Source organism: Hyla sarda, chromosome 5, assembly GCF_029499605.1.
Source record: "Hyla sarda isolate aHylSar1 chromosome 5, aHylSar1.hap1, whole genome shotgun sequence".
In the NCBI taxonomy this organism is placed as follows: domain Eukaryota; kingdom Metazoa; phylum Chordata; class Amphibia; order Anura; family Hylidae; genus Hyla; species Hyla sarda.
In genome coordinates, this window is record NC_079193.1 from 153,905,249 (window position 1) to 153,918,258 (window position 13,010).

At 41.5% G+C, this 13,010-nt stretch overlaps 1 protein-coding gene across 3 annotated transcripts in view; it reads left to right on the top strand.

Annotated features, from left to right (window-relative positions):
- Window positions 1–5,747: 5,747 nt before the first annotated feature.
- Window positions 5,748–13,010, top strand: part of HECW1 (HECT, C2 and WW domain containing E3 ubiquitin protein ligase 1) — a 341,519-nt gene continuing 334,256 nt past the window's right edge. For 2 of the 3 annotated variants that reach the window (XM_056520524.1, XM_056520526.1), the window contains exon 1: window positions 5,749–5,978. Coding sequence is in view for 2 of the 3 variants with exons in the window: in XM_056520526.1 (XP_056376501.1) it covers window positions 5,946–5,978 (33 nt within the window). In the remaining variant the exon portion in view is untranslated. Of the gene's footprint in view, window positions 5,979–13,010 lie in introns of all 3 variants that reach the window. The other variant, XM_056520523.1, reaches the window with a different exon arrangement.

Sequence of the window (13,010 nt, forward strand, 5' to 3'; positions counted from 1 at the left end):
GGTGTATCCATATAAATGGCCCATCCTGTACAACAATGTTGGGGAGGGAGGCATGCCAAAAATATTGTCTGCACATATTCCTACTGTTCTCTTATTTGGCAGCCCAAGCTATGCCATCAAAATTAACCCTACTCATAGCTATTTTACTGTTATAGGTTATCCTCTTGACTATGTATTGCCTTTTATTTTACTTAAAAAGCAGAAGAGATGTACTTTTTTACTAAAATATGTCTGTTCCCAAGTTTATAGAAAATATATATTTATATATTTTTATAGATATACTTTTGTATTTTAATATAGAGAAAAGGTGGGGAACGTGATGGAAAAGTGCAGAAGCTGAAGTGTTTTTCTGAGATGAGTCATGGTTGGAAGAAGTTTTCATGGATGTCTGAGCCAGAAAGAGAAGAAAAGTAAAGAAAATCACACCAAGAAGATTCCACCTGTAAGTCACTGGATATTACTGCACTGTAATCACTTATATGATGTGCAGGGCCTGTGTACAGCTGGAATCATCCCTATATAGGCACTGTATAGGGGATTTTAGCCTGTGTATAGTGGTTTTAATTCATTAGTATCATTATGGTCGTATACCCAGTTATTATGCGGTGGTAATGGTCATGGTGTGGCAGAATTGTTTGTCAAGCACCTCTGATGTGTACACTCTCTTACATCCACAGAAGGGGGAGTGGAGGTTATGGGTACAATACTTTGCTTTGCCCTGGGTGCTGCCAACCCATGCTAAGCTACTGATCTAAGGTGGCCAAAGACCATACACAGTGAAAAGTCAGCTGAGCCCACCTATTTCAGCAGATCTTGAGGACTCTCTAAGGCTGCTTTCACACTATATAATTAATATCTATCTATCTATATCTATCTATCTATATATATATATATGTATATATATTATATATAATTAAAGACCCGTTATAATGTTCCGTTAAGGATAACGGACATTTAACGGACGGTTTTAAGGGTTTCCTTAACGGAGCATTATAACGGGTCTTTAAAACGGAGAAATTATATAGTATGAAAGCAGCCTAATGTTGTGGCCTCCTCACTTTTTCACAAATGATCTGGCATGTTGGATTCTAACTGCCTGACCCAATTGTCTTCAGGGAGATCACAAGTCGCCACAAGAGCTGTTTGGCAGGATCTTACCTCCCCTTTCGACACTTTAAGGCTCTGCTTAAATAGGTAGACAGCTACCCGATATGAGCGGCAATTGTGCTGAATTGATGAATGGAGCCTTTACTTGGTCCAATTATTGTACATGAAGAGCCACACAAATGTTTGCTGAGACAGAGCAGGTAGTGCTAAGTGATTATTATATGTATGGTGTAGTGGAGTTGAGTATTGCATAAGTAGAGGATGGCATACAGTAAAGAATTATATATACTTTGGACCCTATGTATGATTAATTCTACACCGCAGCATTGATCAAAGCTGTCAGATGTATACAAAAGGGAATCCTCCTGACAAATACCTCTGATGGACACTTTTAAATGCAGTGTGAGAATAGGCTGAGATGGAGTGTAGCATACTGGGCTTATGAACGATGAGAGACTGCTATGTGGCCAAACAGGGGGGCCTTGTCAGGGACCAAATGGCCCTGAACCCTAATCCACCCTATGGATTATAATGTGGGAGGTTTGGGAGGCTTTCCCAACTGCCCACTTTATAATCCACTTGCTAGCGATGAAATCTTAAACACTTGCCCCAGATCCCTAAGCCAGGGAGTGCCACCAAGCTGTGGGTGTAGGCTGCAGCCAGCTTCAAGCCTGACCTCTGCACTGGTACAGGCGGTGATGTCACTCGTCATCACCACCTGCACCAGAGCAGAGAGGGAAGGAAGGAGGGGGCCTGGATGACCTCATACCTACCTAATGGGGGATCTACCTAACTGTAGAGACATACTTAATGAGAAACCTATCTACCTAATGTGGATCCACTTACCTACCAACTTTTATTATATGGGGCTCCAATGGGGCATTATTACCATGAGGGTACTGTGATTAGGAGTTTGTATAGAATTAAGGAGGGTGCTGGAGCAAGGAGTCTAAGATGTTTATTAGAAAATTCTGCAAGATCAAGTTGGGGTTGGGGAAAATCGTCATGGCAGTTTGGACCAGATGGAGAAGAAAAGAGAATGACTCTAACTAGACAGTATGTGGAAAGGGTGAGAGAAAAAAAACTAACAAATCGCCCTGCCATGTGCCGTTAACCAATACAATAATTGCAAGAAAAAAACTGAAAAATTACACTTGCCTAGTGTTGTTGGGCTAAGAGCTCAACATCTCTGATTGCATGAGTTTAAAGATGTGCTGTGGCAGCAACCGACATGGAACCATCTGCGGGGGTCCAACGTGAAGATGAAGAATACCAATCACCTGAGTGTCCAGATAGCTGCAAAAAATGGGTCTATTAGGGCGCACACAGCAGGGTCCCAAACGTAAATCGCAGACACTGAGTAAAATAAATAAAGGGACTTTTATTTTACAATCAGACTAGGCGTTTCGGGTTTCTGCTCCCTTTGTCAAATCATCCTTTATTTTGCTCGGTGTCCGTGATTTACGTACGGGACCCCCGCCGTGTGCATCCCAATAGACCCATTTTCTTGCAGCTATCTGGCATTTCTTATCTGACTAGAGAGGACATAACTTGTGGGTCACTGTATGTAACTGCACTGTATCATTACCACTGGGGCTCAGCTTGGACCTTCACCTGACAACAAACTCAGTAGTTGAGCACCCTGCCCTCCATAATTCTTAAATTATAAAAGTTTGGTACTTTTCCTAAAGCTGTATGCCCCACCAAACTAAGGCCACACTGCTGTTGTGCCCTGTCAAGAACGGCTGTTGGTGTTTTTTTTTTTATTGTGCCTTTAACGGACGTTCTTGTGACGGGGCACAACGGGCAACAACAGGTCCCCAAGGCTCCTATTTACCATTATGGAATCTATCGGGCGCCGTCCATTGTTTTTTTACAGGAATAGCGGGAGAAAAAGAAGGCACAAGCAGTATTTTTTCTCCCACTATTCTCCCCCGCTCCTTTGATGGGCGTCACACTGCCGGGTCATAACGGCAGTGTGAAAGGAGCTTAAGTAATTTGGTATGAGGAATTGGTGACCAAGAACCTGATCACTGTTGCTCAACTGCAAAAATCCTGTGTGTAGATGCGGGGAACATTGAAATGAGGTGAGGTCACCATAATGCAGCAGGTAGTAGTAGATATGCTGATACAGACATCACCCTCTAAAACTGTGTGTGTGTGTATATATATATATATATATATATATATATATATATACACAGCGGGGATCAAAAAAATGGCATCTGCAAAAGTTTGGGCACCCTGCAGAGTTAATATCTTGTACTGCCCCCTTTGGCAAGTATCACAGCTTGTAAACGCTTTTTGTAGCCAGCTAAGTGTCTTTCAATTTTTGTTTGAGGTATCTTTGCCCATTCTTTCTTACAAAAGTCTTCCAGTTCTTTGTGATTTCTGGGCTGTCTGTCACGCACTGCTCTTTTAAGGTCTGTCCATAGATTTTCAATTATGTTGAGGTCAGGAGATTGTGAAGGCCATGGCAAATCCTTCAGTTTACGCCTCTTGATGTAATTCCCCGTGGATGTCAAGGTGTGTTTAGGATCATTATCCATTTGTTGAAGCCATCCTCTATTTAACTTCAGCTTTTTCACAGATGGTATCAAGTTAGCATCCAAAATTTGCTGAAAATTTATTGAATCCATTTTTCCTTCTACTCGTGAGATATTCCATGTGCCACTGGCTGCAATACAACCCCAAAGCATGATTGATCCACCCCCATGCTTAACAGTTGGACAGAGGTTTTATTCATTAAATTCTGTTCCCCTTCTTCTCCAAATGTACCTTTGCTCATTCCGACCAAAAAGTTCAATTTTAACCTCATCGGTCCACAGAACTTGTTTCCAAAATGCTTCAGGCTTGTCTATATGTTCATTTGCAAAGTTCAAACGCTGATTTTTGTGGTGAGGATGTAGAAGATGTTTTCTTCTGATGACTCTTCCATGAAGACCATATTTGCACAAGTATCTCTCTATAGTGGAATAGTGTACCACAACTCCAGTGTCTGCCAAATCTTTCTGGAGGGATTGTGCAGTCAAACGTGGGTTTTGAATAGTTTTTCTCACAATCCTGCAAGCTGTTCTGTCTGAAATTTTTCTTGGTCTTCCAGATCTTGCTTTAACTTCCACTGTTCCTGATGACTGCCATTTCTTAATTACATTCCGAACAGAGAATATTGACATCTGAAAACGTTTTGCTATCTTCTTATAGCCTTCTCCAGCTTTGTGAGCGACAACTATTTTCAGTTTCAGATTTCTAGACAACTGCTTAGGCTGGGTTCACACTACGTTTTTCAACTACGGTTCCCGCATACATTTTCATTAGTGAAAACGTATGGAACGGTATTGAAAACCGTATACATAGGCAAAGCATTGCAAACCGTATGCACCCTGATGCATACGGTTGCGTACGGTTTGCTTGCAATACGGTTTTTAACAGTGCTCCAAACCGTGTTCAACCATGGTTTTAACTCCGTTTTAAAACCGTATTGCAACCGCATACTTTTTTTTTAACATGGACGTCAATGGGAAACGCACATGTATACGGTTCCATACGGCAAAACCGTATGCGGTTTTTCTTTGCACATGCTCATTTGCATCCTAAAGTCCCCACCAAAGACCCCTCCCATTAAAAATGGACAGAATTTTCAAAAACGTATGTTTTTTTTTTGTGTTTTTTGTTTTTTATAAAAACGGACGGAACAGTATGCACTTTTAAAAACAGTATACGGTTTACTTTTTCCCATACTGTTCCATCCGTTTTTTCCCCATACGTTTTTTGATAGAAAACGTATGTGGGAACCGTAGTTGAAAAACGTAGTGTGAACCCAGCCTTAGAAGAACCCATGGTGCTGATTGTTGGGGCAAGGTCAGATGAGTCTGAGCATTTAAAACCTTTGAGATTGACATCACCTGATCTTCCCAGATGATGATTGAGAACAATCCATGATACTGGCAGGTCTCAGCTTTGCAAAGGGGGCAGTGCATGCTATAAATTCTGCAGGGTGCCCAAACTTTTGCAGATGCCATTTCTTTGTTTTCTGTTATTTTGAAAGTGTAAATGATGAAAATAAAGTCTAACTTTTGTTGACATATTATAAGAATGTCTAATCTGTAACTTGATGCTTTTTGGAGATTTTTCTATCTTTCCTTGGCTTCTCTATGCACATAAATACAAATTTTTACCTGGGGTGCCCAAACTTTTGATCCCCACTGTATGTATATATATAATGAGGTAAGGGGCTGATACAGACCTCACCCTCTAAAACTGTGTGTGTGTGTGTGTGTGTGTATATATATATATATATATATATATATATATATATATATATATATTTATATAATGAGGTGAGGGGCTGATACAGACCTCACCCTCTAAAACTGTGTGTGTGTGTGTATATATATATATATATATTAAATGAGGTATATATATATATATATATATATATATATATATATATATGTAATTTCTTAAAAATCCTCAATAAAAATCATTTAAACCTGATGAGGTGAGGGCTCGTCTGGGCAGGTAAAGCTGGAGTAAGGAGCCGGGCACATAGGGCAGGATGTGAGGGAGGAGAGGGAGGAGGGCCGGGGAGGAGCTGCCAGTGTCTTGTGGTTGGTTGCAGTTCCCTGGTACCTAGAGAGTGGAGGGTGCAGGGAGGGGGCAGTGTGCGGCATTATAGCACATCTGCTGTCTGTGTTGGAATATGGTGCATCATATATGACAGGATTGCTGCACACATCCAATTTCTCACCTATAGAAGAAGCCTGGCGCCCTCCTCCTGCTGCCCAGTCATGCCGGACACGTGGTGGATGTAAGCCCTGAGCCTGGCACAGTGGATTATGATTTATTCTGGCCGGACACTTATCATTCAGGTACAGTACCCTCTCCTTGCTAGGCCTCGTCTTTTTAACCCCCTGTTGTCCCGGGAGCAGGTCTACTCTGTTCCCGCCTTCAGTCCTGTCAGGAAGACCGTGGGCTACCCGTGCGTGCCCCCGAGGTTTGCCATACATTCCCCTGCCAGGCATGTAACGCACAATGCGGCTCTATCCCACTGCATGGAGCATTGGAAGTCTGCGAGTAGCCCTGGGTTGTAGCGGCTGCCCCCCTCCCCCTCCCTCCTCAGGAAGGTTGCTGTATCCATTAGCACAAGCTGCAATGCTATAGGCGGAATGGCCTCACTATACATTGGCAAGTGTTCCATATGGGAGGCTCATATGGTGCCTCTAAACAAAGGGAAGCTGACTGCAGGCTTGGTGGGTGACAGCTGCGTGTCATAGTAGATGTATAGCTGCCTACTGGAGGTGGTGGTGCCATATGCAGCAGTCTGGGCTCTAGTGCTGCCTTGTATGCCATGAATGTGCCATTGCAGGGTATACAGAGAGGTGAACGCATCCGCAGCTAGGAAGGTTGGCTGCTGAGTGACGATCAGCACTGGACAGCTCCCTGTCTATTCTATCTCTGCTGCTGACAATGCATCCAATGACATGGGGTATAGATACAATGGGGGTCTGCTGGTGTGTGCTATGGATCTGATCATATACAGCAGACTGCTTCTACTGCACAGGCATCATGTAGAGAAGGAGACAGAAATCTGCAGTGATCTACAGCTTGTCCCCACCGACATCATTGCCTGGAACTATATATGTATATGTATGGAATCATTATCAAATCCAGTGTGATCAATACATACAGTGCCTTGCAAGGTCAAAGTGTGCCCCCAGCTGTTGCAAAACTACAATTCCCAGCATGCCCGGACAGCATTTGGCTGTCCCGACATGCTGGGAGTTGTAGTTTTGCAACAGCTGGGGGGGGGGGGGGGGGGGACACACAGGTTGGTAGGCACTGATATAAGAGATAATGCAAAAGAAAGTCCACAAGGCTTGAAAAGAAGCCTTACTATATAGTGTTTTCCAACCAATGTTCTCCCAGCTGTTGCAAAACTATAACTCCCAGCATGCCCGGACAGTAGTTTTGCAACAGCTGGGGGCCGCACTGATTGGTAAACACTGAATATAAGAAATAAGGGGGGGGGGGGAAGCCCAAACTGCGTACTATAAAGAATTGGACCGGATAGTGTATACACTGCTACCACAGGCAAGCCTGTGTGTATGTTGTGTCCATTGTCACCTATATATATACATCACCTGCACCTAAAGTAGTGTATAGAGCAGCTAATATGTATGTTAGTTACATATACATTGATTTTGTATCCTTGTATGCAACTGTTACAGGACATTAGATGGATTTCATGGATCATTTGACACAAACTTAGAAAGTGCATAGAATTTCCAATGTGTTTAAATACAAAAGGCGTCTACAGATTAGGTTATGTGTAGGTTGTGCATTCAAGGATAGGTGTATATGTACATAAGTGAATAGCATATATGTATGTATAGCATCTGTAATTGAACTATAGAAATGTAGGTTCAATCACAGAGCTTCATATATCAGCATTTCCCAAGCAGAGTGCCTCCAGCTGTTGCAAAACTACAACTCCTAGCACGCCCGGACAGCCTTCGGCTGTCCGAGCATGCTGTGAGTTGTAGTTTTGCAACAGCTGAAGGCACCCTGCTTCTTAAGAAAAACACTGTCCTATATGGACCAGCTTAAAGTGTACCCGTCAGATCCGACAACATTTTTTTATTTAAATATATCACTCAGTACCTAATCCTGACCATGTACTTCAATTTTTTATGTGTCTAGCACCTTTATTTTTTTTTTTATTACACTTTTCATTTAACTCACTAGTCTGAATTCCTCTCAAAGGGAGGGGGCGTGGCCTCACTGTGAAGGTCTCCGCCCCCTCCCTCAGTATGCTGTCTGCTCACATCTCCCCTAGCATTAGGAAAACTACAACTCCCAGCTTGTCCTCACTGACAGTAGCGGGACACAAGATGACAGTGGGAGGATTTTTCTGCGCTCACAGCTGTCAATCAAGGAAGTGTGTCCATGACATAGGTGATGACTCATGGACACAGCAGGACTAGTATGTATCCAAGCAGACAGGGGAGGCAGTTGTTTGACTGGCTTTTTCAGTATGAAATACTGAAAAATTTCTAATTTCTAATGAAAACCTATTGGTTATACATGCTTTACAACATACCAAAAGTTTTTGTATCTGACAGTGCCAATTGAAGTAAACAAACTCTGTCTTGCCCCCTATCCTGCACAGTCACCGACACTGTCCAGTCATCCCCTTTGCATTTACTTAACATAAAAAAGATATGCAGCAAAAATAACCCCTAAATGGCTACCTGCAATAGTAGCGATGACTAACTTTCTCAAAGTAATATTCATGTTTTTATAATAAAGTTATCTAAGCTGGTCAGATACTGTATTATGTATCCAGTCAAGCGCTCCTTTATCATGATGTGGTGTTGACGGCTGGTTGTGGTTAGAAGATAATAATCTTTAAATACATTAATTTATACTTAATAATGTGAGCTCACTAGGATAACATCTGTGTCTATTCATTACCACCTGACACTACATGGGTCACAGACCACAGGCTAATGGAGCACGAATTAGTAGATGGGGGTTTTGTCCTTCTTATTCAAGATTTCCTTAGCAGGTGGTGGCTTTAATCTGTGAAAATGGCCCAAGATTACAGTTGTTACTGCAGAGACCTCCTGTCAAACTTTAGCTTTCCTATTTAATAAGGCCATTGTTCTATTATTGTAGATTTACAACAGGAAGCAGTCAATGAATCACAATATGTCACACATAGTCGTATCTTCCTCTAGTGTGAAATTGTAGCTGTCTTCCCAACACATGCATTGTTATAAGCGGAGGAGGAATATATCATTTTGTTTTTGCATTTCTGTAATAAAAAAAAGAATAGACCAAAGTGATGCATCCTAACATCCCGAAATGGTGAACGGGATTGTCTTCTGATCTGCATTCATTCAGTACTATGACATCAGCTGGTGTGTTTCTAGAAGATAATAGTGTGTGCAGCTTGTATTTCAGAGACCTCCGCTATATGAACAGCAGGTGATTGTTTACCCACAAGAATCCATAGAGCACAGTGTGTGCCCATAGACAGGCAGGGACAATGGTAATACTACTTCTAGATAACATTGATTGTTTGTATATATAAATCATCAATATCACTTATGGTAATACTAGTAAGCTTGCTCTGGAATTACAGTGTATTACGGTCCTATGTACAATAACTGAATGATAGATTTGTCCATCCAAAGTTCATAACAAATATTCCAACCAATTGTCCATGGGTGGTTTAAATAAACTGTGACTTGGAAAATAGGCTTTAAGAGAACCATGTGATCTTATTATCAGCTTGCTCCAAGCAGGATTTACAGAATTTTAACATTGCACTAAATTCTGTGACTATTCAGCTATTGCAAAAGTACAACTCACATCATGCCCCGACAGCTTTTGGCTGTAAGATCAAGAAAGTAGTCATAGTTTTGCATCAGCTGGAGAGCCATAGGATGGGGTACAATGAACCTCTAAACTCCATATTAAAGGGGTACTCTGGTGAACTAAACCTATAGCCCATCCTTTCCCTCTCATCAACCTATTTAATTGTCTAAATATTATTCATTAGCTTTATAGAGCAGTTTCCCTTCTATGGTTGTCCCTTACATGTATGTAGTCAGGGAATTATATCATCCAACCATCCACTCTGTCTCTGTCCAAGTCCCTCTCTGAAAGCAGCCTCCATCCTCCTGAGAGACACAGACCACATGGTTTCTGCCCTGCCCTGATGAGTCATGTTCTCTTTAGTGCTGAGTGCTGGAAGGTGCGTGCAGCCTCAGCCAATCAGACACTGAACTTCTCTCTGCTTCTCAGAAGGGTGGTGGCTACTCTCAGAGAGTAAGCTGCTTGGTAAAGCAGAGCTGCAATGATTGCTGGGAGATGTTGGCAAAAGGAGGGAAGCATGGTAAAGATTATCAAGCAGTCAGAGAAGACAACTGGGGCCACAGGAGCCATGCATATCAGACATGATGGTTTAAAAGGAACATATCCAGGTAGTGTGGTGGCTTTGGAGCTTTTTATATTTACTTCCCTGGAGTACCCCTTTATGCTCAATGCCTGTGCTGACTCTCCACTAAAAATGGCCATAGCCTACTGATTTTACTTTTCCCTAGTGACAGATATAGACCATATTTTACAAATGGTTGACATAAATACTTGACATAAAAGACTGTGCCAACCAAAGGGAGATATCAGTTGTTGCATAAATGTAGTTGTCATAAAACTTGACAGATCAGTGCCGGTATACATAACAACTGTTTTCATTACCTTATCAACATTTGCTTTTTCTGCCTGTTCACAGGACTATGCAGAGATGTAAGAGATGTATCTGTGTTTTGTCACCGTAATAAATAGCAATGTCTTCAATAAACACATACTAACCAGTTTGACAGCTCTCCCACCCATAGATCAGTGAGTGTGCTTGTCTACATGAAGTTGTGGGATGTTCTTAAGCACCATTTTCACACATTTTTGCACATATTTTGGTGGTGCTAGGCAGGGAGGGACATATTGACTATAATTTATGCCAGAAATTGGTGTAAATTATAGCTGTAATCTATACGAGCTCATAATATCAATTTCAGTTCGAAGGCACAGAAACAGCCAAAGATGCACCAAATGTATCAAGAGGCATGCGCCTCATAAGACTTAGTGCATCCTACTCTGGTGCAGGTTGACTTAAATAGGTTAGTAAGATCCTACTCTATCATCCCTACCTAATACACGTCTTTTTATTTATTTATATTCATTTATGCTTATTTCCACCTATAACTATACGTAATATGTGCATCCCATATATATTATAGTGCCTAGATCTTCATACCTTTTCATTTATATTGCCTAATTCTGCATACCTTTATTGCTCCATGCTGGGGTTTTTATATTCGTTGTACTTACTATTTGCCAGCCTAAATAACCATTAATGAAGTTGGTACACAGCGCTACAATTGGCCGCCCTGATGGCAAATTGTAAACAGTGTCCTGGGTGGATGGGGGCATGTTAGGCTATAGCGCAAGCTTGGTAGGTTGCCAGGTGACAGATCGGGATGACGTCATCCCGTGAGCATCGAAATATCCAGGCGACCTGTGATGATGTGAGACGCCGCCCGTTGCTGCGCTTAAAAGCATGCGCTGTTCTCAGTCCGGTCTTATCAGCTCCACTGAGCGCCACTCCATATACCTACTGAGGGGGGTTTGTGAGTAATAGGAGACTGGTTGTAGGATCTGCTCCTAATAACAAGCCATTGTTACTTATGTAGTGTGTCTTTTTGGTTCAATAGGGACTTTTGTGCAATATACACTATGGGAGAAATTTATCAAAACTGTCCAGAGGAAAAGTTGCTGAGTTTCCCATAGCAACCAATCAGATCGCTTCTTTCGCTTTTAACAAGGCCTCTGCAAAATGAAAGAAGCGATCTGATTGGTTGCTATGGGCAACTCAGCAATTTTTCCTCTGGACAGATTTGGATAAATCTCCCCCTATAAGTGCAATAAGAAATGTACTGCAATATTACCTTTTAGGAGCTGTGGTGGTGATATCACTTCAGCATTATTTTGGAGCACTTGTATTTTGGAAACACGTTTTTTGATATTGGTGGATTTTAATTGATCTAAATAAACAGTAAGTTTTAGGCACTTCTTTTTGGGATTATTGGTATTGCCTAGAAGTATACTCTGGAGAGGGCTAAGCATAGGCCATAAACCTATTTATTTTTCTATGACTTAAGAATGGAGTATGAATTAATGGTGTTTATAAATCCCCCCTATGTACCTGACAGTATCGTTTACTGGCTTTATGATCGGACAACTCTCAAATAGTCCTGGCAGCATGAGGACTGTGATTCAATCAGACTTATACATTATATTATCCACCAGTACATGGGGTTCAAGCTGTTCTTTCAGATCAATTACAATATCAGTGCAAGGATTTTGTGTAGAAAAAAAAATGTGCATTACGTTTATGATCAAAACCGATAAAACATTTATTACCACCATTTGATGTATTTGTTGGATGTGGTTTAAACTTGTAGTAGCATAAATAACAAGATTTATGGGGTTTAATATAACTTATATTTGCATAAAGAGTGTAAGATTTATGTATAAAAAGTAATTACATGTAGAACAGTCAGTGTTGAGCCAATAAAAATGGCAAATATGTAGCAGTTTTTTACGGTATATTGCCAAAAAGTGTTTTTTTTTTGTGTGCCATATGCATAATGTACATTTTGTGACTTTTAGCAGTACACAAAAGTATCAGAAAGTAGCTGTTAAAAGTAACCTTATATGCAACTTATTCTGTTCACAATGGGGGAGATTTATCAAATCCTGTGCAGAGGAAAAGTTGCCCAGTTGCCCATGGCAACCAATCAGATCGCTTCTTTCACTTTGCAGAGGCCTTGTTAAAAATGAAAGAAGCGATCTGATTGGTTGCTATGGGCAACTGGGCAACTTTTCCTCTGCACAGGTTTTGATAAATCTTCCCCAATAGCATGTGGAATTGGATACAGTCTCTACATATTGTATACAAACAGCATGTCACTTGTCACTCATTTATAAATGTCCCCGTCTATAGTCCCCAAACTAATAATGCCCACCTTGGTGCCCTTGGTGAAAGTGGGTATGTAAGTAGGTCCATCATTAAGTTTGTCACCCACAACAGTTGGCTATCCCCCCCCCATTGACAGGAAGCCTCCTTTGTAGGCAAGTAAGCCTTCCCAGTAAGCAGGCAATCCCCCCAGTTAGCAAGATAGCCCCCACAGTAGACAGTAATCCCCACTCGGCAGCCAGTAACCCCCCCCCAGTAGCCAGGAATCCCCCCCAACAGTGGTAAATAGTCTCCTCCCCAGTAGCCAGTAATCCACCCCCCATTAAGCAAATATAATAAAAACAAAAAATACACGTAC